The sequence below is a fragment of the Xenopus tropicalis genome, chromosome 1, assembly GCF_000004195.4.
Source record: "Xenopus tropicalis strain Nigerian chromosome 1, UCB_Xtro_10.0, whole genome shotgun sequence".
NCBI lineage: Eukaryota > Metazoa > Chordata > Amphibia > Anura > Pipidae > Xenopus > Xenopus tropicalis.
This window is the reverse complement of record NC_030677.2, coordinates 35020055-35038851: the sequence shown is the minus strand read 5'-3', so window position 1 is coordinate 35038851 and position 18797 is coordinate 35020055. Positions and strand designations below refer to the sequence as shown.

At 38.2% G+C, this 18797-nt stretch overlaps 1 protein-coding gene across 2 annotated transcripts in view; it reads left to right on the top strand.

Moving 5' to 3' along the window:
- Window positions 1-5004: 5004 nt before the first annotated feature.
- arap2 (ArfGAP with RhoGAP domain, ankyrin repeat and PH domain 2) overlaps window positions 5005-18797 on the top strand; it is a 137842-nt gene continuing 124049 nt past the window's right edge. For both annotated transcript variants that reach the window (XM_031895360.1, XM_031895359.1), the window contains exons 1-4: window positions 5005-5223; window positions 10387-11128; window positions 13385-13452; window positions 17033-17109. In XM_031895360.1, the coding sequence (XP_031751220.1) occupies window positions 10419-11128; window positions 13385-13452; window positions 17033-17109 (855 nt within the window). In that variant the 5' untranslated portion in view covers window positions 5005-5223; window positions 10387-10418. The remainder of the gene's footprint in view (window positions 5224-10386; window positions 11129-13384; window positions 13453-17032; window positions 17110-18797) is intronic.

Below are 18797 nucleotides of genomic sequence, written 5' to 3'. Positions count from 1 at the left end.
AGGGATCCTGCTCAGCCTCAATTAAGCTCACTAGCATGGCTGCCTGTCAAGCAAAGGATAGCTTACAAAATCCTTCTGCTGACATTCAAAGCCCTTCACTCCTCTGCTCCTCACTACATTTCTTCATTGGTCTCCCTACATGTTCCTGGTCATCTCCTCCGCTCCTCTCAGAGCCTCCGTCTCTTTACACCATCCACACCCACTGCCCTCTCTTGTCTTAAACCTTTCTATCTCGCTGCTCCTTACCTCTGGAACTCTATCCCTGAATCCCTCCGTAGGGAAAACTCACTAACTCTCTTTAAGAAAAAACTCAGCTGTTACCTTCTGGAGCACTAAGACATTATTTTGCCCAGTCCTGCGCTTAAGGGCAAATGCCCATACCTGATGCACTCTTACCTTCCAGTTTGTGCCTGTATGTTACCCAACCACTCAGATTGTAAGCTCTACGGGGCAGGGACCTCCTTCCTACTGTGTCTCATACCACATGGCACTTATATATATACAGTATATGTATTTATTGTATTTATTTATTATATCACTTGTCCTCCCTGTGTGTAATTTTGTATATTGTAAGATTGTACAGCGCTGCGTACCCTTGTGGCGCTTTATAAATAAAGTTATACATACATACATACATGGAAAAATATGATAAAAATATATATTTATTATTCCATGATAAATTCAGTTTCTTCACAGGTGACCCTGAGATTTTCCCCTGACCTTTATTTAATATGAAAGCATTTATTATTGAATTATTCATGAGTCAAGGCACATTTTAATTGTTGATACTGGGGGGCCCATTTATCAAAATTCAAATTTTTGTGGTTTTAGAGAATTTTCTCTAAAACCACAAATGCCAAGTGATTAAAACAGCCTTTGAAAAAAGCACAAACAAAAAAAAAATCTTAAAAAACACTAGCAACTTAAATATTTGGAATTTTTTACCTAATGGAGTGTCCAAAAAATACAACAAAGATTATTAAATGGCACAGTTGCCCATTGACTTCTTTGTGACCTTAAAAGCTTTTGGATTTGTTGCAGTATTGATTTTTCACAAGAAATTTGAGTTTTAGAGCAAAAAAAGACACGTGAAAAAAAGCACGGACTGATTTCCATAGACACATTATGGGAATATAGCATGGGCTATATTGAAAGAACTATGCATTTCAGCTGCAGAAGAGAAAGAGACAGTAATTTTTGTTAAAAAAAAAGTAAAATATAAAGACCAACGAAAAGGTTGGCTATAATAGGTCTATTTTTGATAGAATAAAAGTATATTTAAAGATGAACTTGCACTTTAGGTACAAATGTAGCTGTTATTACCCAGACGTACTGGTTTAGCTTCGGGGGGTGCGCTCCAGCCCAGACTTTCCCTTTGCATATTGCTTTTGCTATGTAGGTCACGCTAGTCTGAGGGCCTGGGATTTCCTTGGGATGTAAAAGCAGAAATTTGTGAATCCCAGTCAGTCTTGTTGATGCCTCTGTACTTTTTAAGTGCAGGAATTTCTTTTTATTTCTTCTGAGGAAGAGACGGAGCTGCAGATCAGATGAAGTATCATTTAATCTAGATATAAAGGAAGAAGGGAAAATTTAATCATGTAATGTAATGCTCATGGCAGCTTCACGTTAAGGTCATACAAAGTCAACTAAACTGAATATAGCACGTCAGCTGGATCCAGATCTTTGAACATGCAGCTCCTCAGAGACTAGTCCAGTGGCAAAGGGCTCTTCCATCTTTTTAAAACAGTGGACGACAGAACTCCTCTGTCCGCCTGTCACCGTACTTAACAATATGTAATGGAAAACATTACATATCAAGGAGCAGTGGAAGATGGACCTCATTGCAAAAACACTTGAGTTGTCTGCCAGTCACCACTTCAGTTGCATCAGACAAGGAGCATCTTATTGAATAATATTGTAGGGGCCATTTACTCAGATTGGGATGTGCAAAAAGCACTAGGAGGTGCAAGAGTATGTCATTCAGCAAGAACTTCTTCCCCTGCTTTAGGTGCAGTATGTATCTTGCAATAACCATGCTGGTTATGATTGGAGCAACATTCCAGGGTATTTATTCCAGGAAGATCTTTGTAAAAGTCATTCTGAATTGAGTTGGATGACTTGCGAAACGTCTTCAAGAAAAAAAAACACAGCAAGTCCAGTTGATTTGACTTATTACTACAGATATACCATAACCTGGAGGAATGAGAATCTTCACAATCATACAGCATATTAGTTTATTGCTAATGCACAGGGCATACCATATTGCATACAGGGGTGCAACAATATGGGAAGCAGATTATGAACGAAGACGAGAGCACCTTCATGCAGATTCACTGCTTTAAAAATAATTTTAAAAACTATTTTATATGTTGTGTGCATTGGTCTGAAATAAAAATATTTTTAAAGCAGTGAATCTGCATGAAGGTACTCTCCTCTTCGTTCATAATATGCTAAAAGGCTAAGCGGTGAGCCATTGGGGATTGATGCATTGAGCTTGGGAGCAGTAAGGCTATGCAGCTGAATACCTATACGTTAAATATGGGAAGCAGACCCTGTGGCAACTGGACTCTGGTCTTTTTTCAACCCTATGTAACTATGTAACTATGGGGGGAGGGAAAAGGTTCTGTAGTGTATTGGACCCAGCAGAATGCTGACTGATCAGTAATTAAATATTTTTCTTATTCTGAGGGTACTAAATTGATTTTGCTGTAAGGCCAAGCAATTTCTAGTAACACACTCATTGCATTAGTGCCCTAAGGCTGCCTGGGCGTTGGAATGTGCTGTATGGATTTTTTAACTCAAACAAGTGCATTTTTGTGCATTCAGTGTGCATTTGTCTGTTTTAATACACAGTGAGCACACATGAAGCGAATAAAAATGAAGCATGTTGCAAAAAAAAGCAAAAAAATGCAAACACAGACATGGGAAAAGGATCAGTGTAGACATCTTCTATTTTACATGTAGCCTTTCTGAAAATAACTTGCAGCTGTGGGATTAGTGCGAAGGAGTCCCTGCATGTTTAGAACTTGTTGCCGCTGCTCTTGAACATGCCTGAAGGGTAAAGAATTCCAGCTGAAACGATAGGAATATCGATACCATAGAGCGTGTCCAGATAAGCTCTGCCGGCACAGCTGTAGCACAATCTGCCAGTTTACTGGTAAAGCTGCTCAGGATATAGGGGGAGCATAATTTACAGTCTCCTTTACAGATAGACCTGATATATAAAGAGGTCAGGACTTAACTAATGCATAGATTTAATGGGATGTTTCTCTTGTGCATATCAGGCCACAAGGCACTGTGAAACCTATTCTGCATTGCTCTGCTCAGCCGAGCTTTATATGATTCAGCTCCATATAGAATGTACATGCTTATTAGTCAGTATGCCCCTTAGTTTGAGTTCCTAGGTTACCTACTGAGATTGCAGGGCCAACATGCATTACTTTTCAGGCTTTTAGCCTGAAGGTTTAAGAGAACAAGGCTATAAATTCCCCAGCAGCTAGAAAAAGGGGAGAGGCTATAATTACCCAGAAGCAGCCCTTTCATACAGACACCAGTTTCAACACGCCTATAGATTTATGCAGTATCAGGGTTTCACCCAGAATATGCAGAATGTATTTTAATTACGTATACTGCATATCAGTATGGCAGTTGGGTGTGTTTGAAAGACTTTCACTTCTGTACAGATCATTCCAGTCCAGTAGAGAGTAACCATGCTCCCATCATTACCTTATGGCACCCGGTATCTTCCCAGTTCACAGAGAATATGAGAATATGGCTGGTACCTGGGGAAAATAGAGCCTCAACTGAGGAAAGGCAATAGCACCACTAGCTTGAGGGAAGGAGGGTGACATTTTTGTTTAGGGAGACTACCAATAGATGACCTTCAATGGGAGAGCTTATATACTCAGCAGTTGGTCTCTTTTATTTTCCCCCCTCTGACTAGATGGCAACTCCCACTTATTCTACTACTGTGTTCTCTGACCCTTAAGTTGGTTATACATGTTACAATTCCGATCTTTAGTCAAGGGAAGCCATAGAGGGTGAGCGCAGTGTGCAGACGCTGTATAGGGGGGAGCGTCAGGAAATCAGTGGTGGGGGTAAGAGATCACAGACTATGGAAACAGAGGTACATACTTAGTGCCCTTTTACTGATACACCCTAGGCAGGTGCCTCTTCTGTCTACCTTCCAGCCCTGGTGCAGATACCTGCTGCTTGCCCCACAAATACACAGCTGACTGCGTATATTAGTGAGGGGTGGGAGGGAGGAGGAATATAGGTAGGGTAATACTGGCCAAATATGGAATCCACATCCTGCATGACTAGTTAGATGTACATTGCATGGCTGCACATAAAGCAGTTCAGCCTGCAGCATGCATCTTAATTAAGTGCTAACTAGCCATGCAGGATGCAGATACAATATATTCCTCTTCACAAACTATTTGCAAAATGGAAAAAATTGCGAAACTCGTTAAAGTCAATGGGCGTTTTTCACTGTGACTTTTCCCATACTGCACAATTTTTTTTTTTTGCATCCATTTGAGTCCAGCACTTTAAATGAGCAAAACATATTGCTCATTGGCATGAAGAAACACCAACTCCCTTTGTATACATATTAAGGGCAACGATTCACCCTTTTGCAGGACAAGTTTTGTAAGGTTCACCCGTAACCACTCATTTCCGCCACGCATCTCATTACAATTGTACTTAATCACTTCTAATAATATTACAGCTTTGTCATTTCATGCTGAGTCAGTGCAAGGCAGGACCTGCGTATAAGGAAGGCTCAGAGTACATATTCCCATAGTGTGTCTGGCAGCCTCCAAACACAAATATCCCGCAAACAGGAAAGCAATTCAATAGAATATTCACTTGGAAAATAGAATTGTCCTACACTGCTGGCTGCACATACACAAACCCACAATCACCTACACTGTTACACGATATAAAGGGAATTCCTTTCCATTGACTCAGGTTATATTCTGTGTTTGTAAAACTGGGTGTGACTTAAGAAAGGTTGATCTGAACTTTAGCTCTGAGCAAGTAAATGTGCCTGAAGTTTCAAAACGAAAGAAAGGAAACACAACCTAAACATCAAGTATTTTTCAAAGACACCAGTGAAACGTGAGGAATCTTATATCAGTCGTTTGGGCTTTGGATATTTAAAATAATCTGTGCCATTTACAGGAGGGAAAAGGCTGAGGTGATATATTCAGTATAGCTATGGTAAGTAATACAGTGCAATCTAGCATGGGGGTTTAACTGAAAGAGGATCCTACTTCTCTCTCTATCTTCTACCTTTGTCTTTGCCCCTCTATCTATCTATCTATCTATCTATCTATCTATCTATCTATCTATCTATCTATCTATCATCTATCTATCTATCTATCTATCTATCTATCTATTTATTCATCCCTGTCTGTCTGTTCGACTGTAATCTATATGTGTGTTAAGTGTATGTGATGGGCAAAGGCATATGTCTGCTCCAGTTGCTAACTGTACTTACTAGACTAGAAGTAATTCAAAGCCCACGGCATAGCTAGTAAGAGAAATAAAGTTTTAACTGTTCCAGAGCTAGTATTTTCTATCTATAGAAGTTATTACCCAAACAAACATTTCAGATTTTTAAACACAATAAATTAGATTGTAACACAGGTAAAGCAAGCCATACATGCCCAGATTTGGTTGGGCAGTTTAGATGATTTTGAACATATTGCTGTCTGGTTATATGTGTCAGGGGAGAGGTCAGTTTTGAACCTGTTGGATCGTAATTGATCTGTCAATAGTCTGAAACTGAAAGTTTCCATTGGAGATGCACCTTGTTGACAGGTGTATGGGGCACTGGCGGATAAAGAGGTAGAAAGGAGCCGCAAATCCTCTTAAGTTCTTAATGTTTAAGCTGTCAGCCTATATGAATGGAGTGATATACAGGTATGGGATCCATTATCCAGAAAGTTCAGAATTACGGGAAGGTCATCTCCCATAGACTCTATTATATCCATTCTTTTTTTAAAAGTGTTTTTTTTTTTGCAGAGTGATGAATCTGGCAATGTGTTTATACTGCTATGTGTTAAGGGCATTAAACATGATGTTGGCACTGCATTTACATAAAATAATATTTGTTCTGGGGCAATACAAATATAATTGTCACTGCATTGGTACTGATGTGTCCTGAAACTGCTGAAAGAATGAAGCTGGTACTATATTTATACTGCTATATGTTCTGGGGGCATTAATCAATCCCCATGCCAGTCCCACAAGAACGCCCCCTTAGGCAGGGCCGGAACTAGGGGTACGCAGAACATGGGGGCACAGTCAGCATTGCCTCTTCTTGCTTACCCCTTCAACCCCTCTTTCATTTATTTTTGCTCATCACTTCTCCTTAGGCTCAAAAGGATTCTTTCTAATACCAGATGTGCTGATAATATAGGTTACACCAGCGCACTGTTCAGGAACACAATTTGGCAGCAAGAAGGAGTCCCGCTGGTGTGACCTATATTCTTAGAGCATCCAATACTAGAAAGAATAATTTCGGGCCCTGTCATGCATTGGCCCATCTCTGCCCTTAGGGCTCATCTAACAAACACATGTGCCCTGGGGAATGCTGCTCTCTGTGCCCTGGGGCAAAGCAGGTGTGCACCTACAAATAGAGGCTGCTGGAGGTGAAAGTGGCGCAGTGTAAGGTTGCAGGCAAGGAGGGCAGAAGAAAGAGCTCAGTCCTAACCAGACCATGACCTGCAAATCTTGTGTAGACGACATCACTACAGCACACCAATTGTGGCCTTTTTTGCCTTTTTTGTAAACTGTATCCTACATTGTAAATACCCTCAATGAAGTTGCCACTGCATTTATAGTGCTATGCTTTTCTGGCCCACAAAAAATGGAGTTGGCAGTGCAGTTTTAAAGTTGTTTATTTAGTTTGCAGACATTGGCCATGACCTTCAGTGGGTGTAGTTAAGTTGTAAGTGTAAGTAACCCTAATGGCAGACGTTTAGCAAATATTTGTCAATACTAACTAACTAGAGTTCCCAAATATTAATATACTCTATATAATTGTGCTTAACACACTAGTCATATGTGAATGCTTGAATTTAATGGCAGAAAGCACTCTACTGGTGATACATTTGCTATTAGAATTTATGATGGATATTTGATCTGCACTCTTATGGCTAATCTCTTCATGCAGTAGAATGGAACATTCTTATCAAGTGCAAGGTCCATAAATTAATGTTAACTAGATATGAAATGGCAGGAACATATATTGTGTTTAATAACAGAGCTCTGACACCCTTGCATAACAGACAGCCTACAGGTATGGATGATGGGCCATCAGTCAAATCTCAGTCTCAGTGCGATGTATTTGCAGTCTGTTGAACCCTTAATATTTTGAATATCAGCTAATCCATGGAATGATTTCTTGACAGCTTTACATTCCATTCCTTGGTGAGCAAAGATTTATGCAGTTTCCACATACCATAATAATACTATCATGACATTTATGGAAGTTATGAATGGCAACTTCATTAGGGATAAGGAGCTCTCATACCCAAAGCCCCACAGCAATACATGAGGGCCCTATATCAATGGAAAAAATCAGCAGATTTATTTTTTATATACAGTATATTGTATATATTCTGGGTATATTTTTAGGATCCTCAGTCCATAGATATGTTTGGCTATTGCTGTGAGTTTATGTATTGTCTGCTGACAAGTTACATAAACAATACCTATCCTTTTAATCTCAGTTCTATCATTTCATTTGACAGTGAAACAGTGTATATTGTTGTTGTCAGATTGACTTCATTATTTATTATTATTACATATATAGACATTTGCATTAGTGCACATTTGGTACAATAAAAGGCTTTTGACTCCAATCCACCACCAGAAAATAACTTAAAAAAGTATGATATATATTATTACACTTTATGTATTTATTGAGACTGAAGGATGTGTTTGCACACAGCTAAAGGGCTACAGGTTGGACGTTCCTGAGACACTATACTTATTTCTCCTGAAGTAGGCTCCCCAGCATTACTGCATTACCCTGGGTACCAATATCCTGTACTAACCAGGCCCAGAAGTTTAATATTATGGCTCCAAGGCTACAGGAATATACCTCAATGTGTTTGTGATTTTTTTCATGTTTGTTTGGAAATTAGAAAGAGATACTACTGAACATGCTGGTGTTTAAGGTGATGTCAACATAGAAATATAAGGAGAAGACACTATTAACTAAGAGCAACTATTTACCATAGAGAGCATTGGTTTGTCATACAGCTTATAATACCTTGGCTACAAATATGAGTGTAGAGAGTGAGAAGGTAGGATCAGTAAGAGTCTGCTGGGAGCTTCATAAAGCTGATGCTATGGTTGGTGTGCAGTGCATTAAGATATTCTGGCATAGTGTTTCTTTTATATTGGTAGCTACAGAACCCATCCAAGTTTTGTTCCATTTAAAAGCAGTTGGGTTTTCTGTATTACTTGTTATTGTTTATGTTTATGTCTTTGCTACATCTGTACTATGATCAGGACCAAATGCCTCACATTGTCCATTAAAATACAATTACATATTTATTTTGACAACATTTGAGTGGATTGTGAACCCAGATCAAATAAAAGTGGCATTTAGAATGAACTGGTACAACAGCAATATAATCTTAATGATCATTGCCATCACAGGCAAAACAATTATTTTGGGCTTAAAGAAAGCAGAAATAAATAGCTGTGATGGACATCCATTTTAACTAGTATGGCTTGCTCACTGGATTGATTTTGGTTTCATCAGTTCAATTAGCAAACCTCCCTGGTTTGTGTCTAGAAAAGGAAAATGAGATCTACACAAGAATACACAATGGGGGATTAATAGCTAAAGTTATGTATGTAAGCAGGCCAAATTAAAAAAATATACATTATCTGTATCTGTGGAGTTAATTCCATTCCTAGGACCCCATGCAACAGAAAATTACCAGCTTCTCAAACGCCATATCTAACCTATGGATAATAACTCCTCCCCTTCTCTGACCCAGAGTTTGATTGGTCATAGAGGCCCCTCTGCCACCCACCTAAACTGAATTGGTGCCTGTCCTTAAAAGTCCACTGGACCCTCCATATAGGTGGTAGAATGTTAGTGTTGCGCAGCAAGGTTGGCCTGGACTCTGCAAGTTGTTAGTGCCAGGAAGGTAGATTCACATTAAGCATCTACTTGGCCTGAACAGAAAATAAAGATGAGGAGCTACTGGGGCATTGTTGGAGGTATAGTTCTTCACAGCTATGGGGGTATATCTTGTATATCTTGGTTGCTACAGAAAGCAAAAAACATAAGGTTGAGGCTATATTTTTCTTTTACTGATTCAATTAGACTAATACAAATGAAAAAATAAAACATATATTTAAGGTGCATTGAAATACACAGTGCTGTTTCTTTCATGTACAGTACATGAATAATTGTGGTACAGGTATGGCATGTCCAGAAACCCATTATCCAGAAAGCTCCAAATTACAGGATGGCTAGACTCAATTTTAATCAAAGAAAACAGTACCTTGTACTTGATCCAAACTAACATATAATTAATCTTTAGTTGTTGTTTTTCCACAAATAGCATACCTTTAACAGCAGATAAAATCAAGAGGAACCTCAATGAATTAGAATGAACTGAGTGAATGTATACTATACTTACTGTATACTGTACTTGTCATGGAGCCAATAGAGGCAATTTGCAATTGTGTATATCCTTTTCTGTTCCCTGTGGCTTCTTCTGTAGGGATTAGCGAATATGCTGGCGTGTAACTTTGCAAAGGCCATAGATGTAGTTCAACATCAACTAGAATATTTCTAGATTCACAGTAGTATTTATTCTCTATTTTAGTTTTGACTACATTTATTATAGCATATGTGTCTCTACACCATCTTGCCATTCCCGACCGAGACTGCTTTTGTCCATATGTCAAGTTCTTCATCGGGACATTTGGCCAGTGGACTGGGGGGGTGAATTTTGGTTATAAATTGTAATTATTGGCCGGCATGTCGGTCTGAGTAATGTTAATTCTTTATTGTGAAATTTTTAATAAAAACACATAAAAACCCTATTAATAGGTAGTATCTAGGAAGATATCTAGGGGATGCTCTCCACTCTCCAAACATGTTAATGCTTTGCAATTAATTATGTAAACATATTTGGGTCATTTACCAATACTGAGCAACCAATTAAATGTTTGCTTTCTTTGTGCTACCTAAAACTGATTGAGCAAAGTTAATCACTGATTGGTTGCTATGCTATGGTTTACTGCCCCGGTGCAGCACGGCCCAGTATTAATTACTGAGCTATCGTTTCCATAATACAGAAGTAACCACAACCCATGTTTAACTATGATTTTGTTCAATTTCAGAATTATATAGAAACCTTGTAAATGATTATGGGATGATCAAAATGTCCTCAAGCCCTCAACAGAATTCTAATATTGGCCCGCTGCTAGCTGATATTAATTTAGAGACTTATCTTCCAAACTTCCTAAAGTCTGGTTATTATACAGTTCTAGAATGTGAAAAATTGAATCATGAGATACTTCAAGAAATGGGAATATCTCTTACTGGGCATCGGAAGAGAATCATTGCAAAGCTACAAAGCATACAAGAGCAGATGAGAAGAGAATCCAGGAACTCGGATTCATTGACGTCTGATTCAGAATTACAGAACTCCATTACACATGGCTCAAAGCCATTAGACACTATTCTGCCAGTTAGTGAACAGGTTCAAGGTTCCACCATGGAGTACAATGCATCCCCTGATTCATCTCCTTCAAAGGAAGCAGATAATAATTCAACATGTCAATATCAGCAAAAAGAAGACTCAAATGACCAATTCAACAGAACAGGACTGAATGAAAAATCATTGGAAATAAAAGATCACAGTGTAAAAGATTTTCCTTTGGATCTTGAGACACAATTAGACTCACAGAATTCAGGCTTTTTTGAATTTCAAGGACCAATGGTAGACAATGAGATCTACGACAAAAGTAAGGATGATGGACACAAACCTCTACTAAAGAGTCCTCCAACAAAATCATTCATTCTGAGAAACAGGCCGGTACCTAAGTTACCCTTTAACACGAGTGATACATTTGTCAAAAGGTGAGTCTAAGTGCATTTCTTATTATATAAGCGTAAAAAATAATTAATTAATAATCAGATTTCTCACATTGATTTAATAGAAACAATATTCTATTATAGAATGATGAATATACCTGTATGTATAAATATCACAGCTAAATCTGGATTTTCAATGTTTTAACAAATAGTTTGTACATACTTGTATAATCTAAAACTGGCCAAACACATTAAGATCAACCAATTTTCCAAATTAGCCACTGTAATCCAGCCCTTGGACCAAAGATAAGATTATTTTGGCACCCAGCATAGTATAATTGGTTGGGTTGGGGATCTCATGGTCTAGTGAAGTCTTGGAAAATCCAATCATCTGACAGTCTAGTTCACATGTGTCAAACACAAGGCCCTTGGGCCAAATATGGCCCTTCTGGCTGTTTTATGTGGCCCCTGGTGACTGTGCCTGACTGTGCAGCACCGATTGCCTGACTGCACTGTGACTGTGCCTGACCGCGACTTAGCCTTAGTTATTAGATTTCAGCCCCCTTATGTGATTGAGTTGACACCCTTAGTGTAGTTGCTTGCATGTTAAGTGGGTCAGGGTATGGCAAACCAGCAAAAAAAGACTTATTTATAGAGCAATAAGGGGATATAATACAAATACACAAGGCTAGTGAATTCAAAATGCAACTCTTACAATGTGTAATTTCCGGGGTACATTTAGGGGCCGATTTACTAATCCACGAACGGATCGAAAGCGTCTGAATGCGTTTTTTCGTAATGATCGATATTTTGCGTTTTTTTCGTCGCCGTCGCAACTTTTTCGGAAATTGTCGCAACTTTTTCGTAGCCGTTACGACTTGCGCGAATTATCGCTACTTTGTTGTAGCCGTCACGAAAAAATCTGAAAGGTTTGCCCGCCGTTTACTAGCGCTCAATATGAAAGTCATAACGGCTACGAAAAAGTCGCGACAATTTGCGCAAGTCGTAACGGCAACGAAAAAAATCGAAAAAGTCGCAAAATGTTCGTTTCCAATCCGATTTTTTTCCATTCGGGATTCGGATTTGTGGATTCGTAAATCAGCCCCTTAGAGTGATATTGACACATTCCTATAATTGATGAAAAATGTGTCATTATTATTATAAATCATAAAGACTGAGCCCCTAAGCCAAAAGCAGCCCAGTAGAACTTCCCTTAGCACCAGGATAATGTTGCCTGATTCAGAAATCTGGTTCTGTCGCACACTGGGTTTGGGATGCTGCTCTACCTTCTACTGGCTAAAGAACCATATACATTTGTACTCCAGCTTATATAGCTCCAACCCCAGCATGACTGATGATAATGATTCACTCTTCTTATAGCTGCTGGCATGGCTGGAGGTGTAAGTTCAGCTTGGCTGGGTTGGCTTAGGGGACGCTTTGGAAAAAACGATTGCTGTCCTTGATTACAGGAAATACGTAAATATATAATTTAACTAAATAGAGTTCCCAATTGACATGCTGAAATGTTGATGCTTTCACAGCACACAAAGCTACCCTGCTACACCTACATAATGATCACCTAGAGGGGTCTATTTATAAAAGTGCGCTTTTGAATTAACAGTTAAAAATGGAAGGAAATAGCTGTAAAATAAATTGCCTATAGCTCTGTTGTTGTATTATTCCATATGCTTAAGCTTCACTTTGCCCATTTATAAAAGATACCAGAATAATGTGAAAATTAGCACCTCTGTTCTATATTCTTTAAAAGTCAACAGGACATAAAAAAAATTGAAAAAGTCGGCATATGACATAAAAATAATCCAGCTATTTTCACAAATTTACACTAATATACATTGCTAAAAAAATATTTACTGAGCTTTATAACTACTTACATGCGGTGATGTAAATGGGTACATGTATTTGGGTGAAAAGCTGTGGAAATCAACATTATGGGATTAAGATGCCCCATTTTAACAAAAGAGAAATGCGCAGGTCAAAATGCCATGTTTATACATAAAACTTTTTATTTGGTTCCACTGATTTTAGAAGTCTAAAATGGAATTAATGGCTCATTTACTGCATTATTCTGATGGAGCTTTCACATACTGATTTAGTCCACAAGGGAAGCTCAGCATCATCTCTCTAGTATCTATACAGTGGAACTTAATGAATACGCAGTCTGTTTTATGGGGACTTTTTAGATGTTAGTTCAGCATCACACTTTTCTATACAAGTATGGCTGCTATTAAATGTTACATGAAATCAAATGTGTAATTATTTATTGATATACGTATGTTTTAGCTGTCACCAAGAAAGACGTTTAGAAAATAAAGCCGCGCAGGAAAGCTCAGCATCCAAACAACAAAACCGTAAGTGTTCTCTTTATTTATTCATAATTATTATTTATTAGTCAAATAAGCCAATAGTCAATTAGGCCTAGTGCAGTATGATATTAGCTACATAAGTGGGATTTTATTTCTGACATGAAGTTGTGGCATGCCTCGTGGCAGTAAACTTCATACTGTTATTTTCTGGTGGCACCCAAGTAGTGAACCAGGTGTCTATCAATTAATAGGTAGGTACCGTCTACCATTTTCCAGAAATTGGGGTTTTCTGTGTTTATGCTGAGTTTTGGTGACCCCAATCATTACAATGCACAGAATAATAATTAGTGACGAGATAACATGTAGAAAAAGAATCATGGAATGCAAAGGAATTACAATGTCAAAATAATGTGTACAGGCATATCCAGTGTGCTTTACAAATTAAGAACGCAGCATACTAAGGGGCCCATTTACTTACTCACGAACGGGGCGAATGCGTCCGATTGCGTTTTTTTCGTAATGATCGGTATTTTGCGATTTTTTCGGAAAATTATTGCGACTTTTTCGTTACCAATACGATTTTTGCGGAAAAACGCGAGTTTTTCGTAGCCATTCCGAAAGTTGCGATTTTTTCGTAGCGTTAAAACTTGCGCGAAAAGTTGCGCTTTTTTCGTAGCGTTAAGACTTAAAAGGCGCGACGTTTTGCGCAAGTTTTAACACTACGAAAAAAATCGCAACTTTTTGCGCAAGTTTTAACGCTACGAAAAAATCGCAACTTTCGGAATGGCTACGAAAAAGTCGCGTTTTTTTCGCGCAAATCGTATTGGTAACGAAAAAGTCGCGATAATTTCCGAAAAGTCGTAAAGGCGCCGAAAAAATCGCAAAAAATACGAAAAAGTCGCAAAATGTTCGTTTTCCAATCGGAATTTTTCCAATTCGAATTCGAATTCGTGGGTTAGTAAATCAGCTCCTAAGAGTAAGGGTGCATGTGTTAGGGCAGGGGTCCCCAACGTTTATTACTCATGAGCTACAGTCAAATATAAAAAGACTTGGAGAGCAACACAAGGATCATAAAAGTTCATGGAGGAGCCAAATAAGGGCTAAGATTGGCTATTAGGCAGCCTCTATGCACACTATCAGCTTACAGGGGCTTTATTTGGTAGGAAATCTTGTTTTTATTCAACCAAAACTTGCCCCCAAGTCAGGAATTCAAAAATAACTCCCTGGTTTGGGGGCACTGAGAGCAACATCCAAGGGGTTGGGGAGCAACATGTTGCGGTCAAAATATTTCAGCCAGCACAAGTACAGTGCAAGCAGGGCTTAGCCTCTGTGTGTTTATTCAAGCCCTGCTTGCACTTTACTTGTTGTGCTGGCTGAAATATTTTGACTGGACTGTGTGGAGAGTGCCGACTCTCTAGGCTGTGCACCAAGTAGTAATTCTCTGGAGGAGGTAAGGGTGTGCTGGTGCTCCAATTGGAGCAACATGTTGCCCCTGAGCTACTTGTTGGGGATCACTGTGGTAGGGTATATGGTAAGCTCCACTTGGACTGGGATATGTAACATGTTTTAATATGTTGGAAATTACCGTTTTATTTGTGGAAGGGGACAAAAAGATCACACCAATAAATGTGTCAGGAAGCTGGCAGCAGAATTACACTTGGTGTTAGGTTAAGTTGTCATTAATGCCTGGCTGTGGCAGCAGTTAAAACTCTCTTACAAAAAGGCATGAGGAAGAGGAAGCTATAGATAGCTCTCGCATTATAGTTCCAACAAGTGGGTGCTATTGAATGACAAGGCAAGGTCACATGTGGGGGGGGGGAGAAATAGTATTTTTGTTTAAAACCCAGTTCTCAGAAATGTGTAGAAAATATTAGCAGAGCACAGCACTTATTAGCTATGTTTACAGAGCAAGGCAGAACACTTCCATGTAGGTGATAGCTGATTTTCAGAGAAATATCTCGATCCTGGTGGCAACAGCAGTAACTGTTTCAGCAATAATAAAGCTGTACTGTAATTAGCTTCAGCAACATCTGTTATGTAGCGAGGTCTCTTGTGTTATTTTGTTTAACCCTTGCCTGTAAAGGCTGCTGTGTAATTCCTGCTTGTTATATGCACTGTTCATATGGCACTCAACTCCTTACTCACCTACACTACACTGTTTGCCCTGCTCTCTACTCCTCCACTTTTGTATCTTTCTGTTTTTCACCTTTGCTTTACATTTCTGTCTCTCTCAAATTTCTTATTTTATAATGTCTTCTGGTCCTTCTTGTGTCCCCATTTGTTCTTTTTTTACCTCTTCTTTTTTCTTTTTCAGCTTTTATTTCCACTTTTCACTCCACATCTTATTTTTCTTTCCTTCATATTTATGCTGTCCACTGCATTTTTTCTTCCATATACAGTACTAACCCACACATTTCTCTTGTGTTCTTCCTGCCCACTGCTTCTGTTTCTGATATTCTCTCCCTTCTTTTCACTCTTTACTTATCCTCTCTCTTCTTCTTCTAGTGTCCTCTGTGTCCTTTTACATTTTAACTTGATTTTCTCATTCCATTCTAATCTGCCCCTGTATTCCTTTTTTCTCTAGATTTATGTTCTTTCACCCACTTGGGTGTTGAACAATTTTAACTCCTCTGTGAAGTGCCCAAGATGCTCCATTAGCTTAGCTGGCTGTTCCTAAATCTTTCTAGCTCTCCAGATAAGCTAAATGGAACTACCCTGACACTAGCTGGCCTGATTAATAGAATAAGGTTGAAGATGCCTTTTACCTAGGCAGTTAAGGCTGGTATATTCAGGCTCTTCTAATTATTATTATCCACAATTATCAACCAAACTTGGGACCCCAACATATAGCAAATCACTCTGTTATTTGAACATGTCCTTGTTGCTAATGATAACACATACCTGCCCTTAACTGCTTTTTTAAAACATAGTACAGTGAAATATTATGTCTGGGAGGTGACGCTGCAAATTGTAGGCCATCTATTTATGGCGGTGCTGCCCTCAACTTTATACCAACAGGTTTAAAAATAAATAAGCTAATGTTAAAAAGGTGCACATGTGCTCTTAGTCCAATGTAGTAACCAATTGGATTGTAGCTGACCAGTAAATGCTGCCCATTGGTTCTAAAAATGTAGAAAGCTTTGCACATATTAAATTAACCCAATATGTTTGAATCTTCTCTTTCCTATGAAAGTATAAAAACCATATCAAACCTAGCACATTGTGGATATGTGCTTACCTGCCCTGAATTTTAATGTCCCTGAATTTTAACATGTCTGGTCCAATGCACAACTGCACAGAGACAAAGCAAAAGGACCATGATTCCTTTAGGGAAACTGTTTAAAATACCTTAAAACAGTTTGTATATCAGAAGTAAAGTGTCAGAGCAGAGAGACTGGGGAAAAAAGTTGCAACAAAGAAGCTCATAAAAAAAGTATTGTATTCATAAATCTACAAAAGTACAGCTTGTCACTCACTCCGGAGATTATATGACAATGCGGCAAATGCATAAACCTCTGTCCGAATACGTGTTATTTTCAGTTATAAATATTTTATGGTTCTACTTTGGTATACATAGAACTGGTTTGTTTTCTAGTTGTAACTATTGATTTTATTATTGTTGCAGAAGAATCTCAAGAACAAAACATAAATCTAATTTCTCCATATGAAGAAACCTTTTTCAGCAATTCTGAATTTCCAAAGGTAGGGTTTTGTTTTTTTTTTAAATTACATCCTTGTCTGCTAGTAACTGATGTCATGCAAATAAAGAAATAAGGATATGCTGATGAAAGTCAGTCCTTAGTGCCAAAAATAATCGTAGCTGTACAGGATTTCACAAGTAGCTGGAAACTTATAGGTTTGGTATTTGTAGCCTGGACCTGTCCCAATATTAGCCATAGGTTTTCTTTGCAGTTTGATGTTGAAAGTGTATATTTGTATTTGTCTGTATGTAGGGGGGAATTAGGGCTTGTGATAGTCATAGGCATAATGTTGTACTGTAGCCTTAGGGGCAGAATTACTAATGGTAGGGTTTTCACATAACGAAAATAAGAGTGCGGGATTGCTTTATCACCTCACAAGTTTTAACTTAGAACAAAGGCAGAATTCTTTTCTTTAGCTTATCTTTACAATTACAGGTGTTTCTGTATTATGCCTCTCTTTTTTACATACATTTTACTTACTTTAACTTGGACTAGTCTCATTAAAACTCAACACAGATTGTTGCAATTAAGCAGTTTCATTAGGAAATTAACCCCCCAATCCTCTGTCACTATATATTTTTCTTTTCATCTATTATATTATGAGGGAATTAAACTTTACTGAATGTGTATAATATAATGCGAACCTCATTTTAAATATCACAGAACAGTAACATACAGGGCCATTCAATATATTTATATTTATTCTTTATTATTAACACCCAAGAACACATATAAATACATTGCTAACTTTTTTTAATAGCTTCAGTAAGCACAGGAGGATAAATGCAGCAAAATCTTCACATACAATGCTCCAGAAGAGTCTTTTAGCAGAGATAACCTTGAAAGACTCAGTTAAGAAAGCAAAATAGCAAGTAGGAGTAAGTAGTGCAAGGATTGGGTACTGGCAAATTTCTGCCATATCCAGTGCTCAGTCCTGTTTTGACATTAATGTCCTTCTTAAAGTGCTTTTGCCATGCCAACAGGCCTCTCTTTAGCAAAGGGCCAAGAAAAGTTTTTATCCAGATAAGCATGAAAGGCTTTGACCCACGTATTCTACACATTTTGGATGGTATCTTGAATAAATTTGTAGATATGACTAAACTCTGCTATAAATTGTGACACGGCATTGGCTCCCAAAATGTCCTAGTTTGGTAGAGTTTTGGTTTTACCATACATACATTGTTAACATTTTACCCTTTATGGTTTTCAGTCAATGGCTGACACTTTTCGGTATCTTCCCAATCAGTCCACTGGCCAAATAGACAGATACCATACAGAATATGGCCACCTTTCCATTGTTTTATTTGTTTGATCTTCACAGTCTGAATGTTCACAACTTTAGGAAGTGAAGAGGAGCTGTAGCTATATGTTTAAATTATTCTTCATTCTGCAGGTATTAAGTCAGTTCATCAAGAAGAATATATTTGAATAACATATTTTGCTAAAAATGATTGCATTCATTTTCCCAAGACCAAGTGCAGAGAAAACATGGCCTAATACTTGTCTATAAATGCTACTTGTCCCTTTTGGATGAGCCCTTAGATACTCAGCTGCAGCTAGATCCTATCTGTGTGGGATTCCTGATGCACAACTAATGTTAGGCAACAGAAATGATATACTGTATAACAAAGAGAAAATCATTGGGTCAAACTGAAATACTCTTTTGAAGTAATACACTAAATAGATATA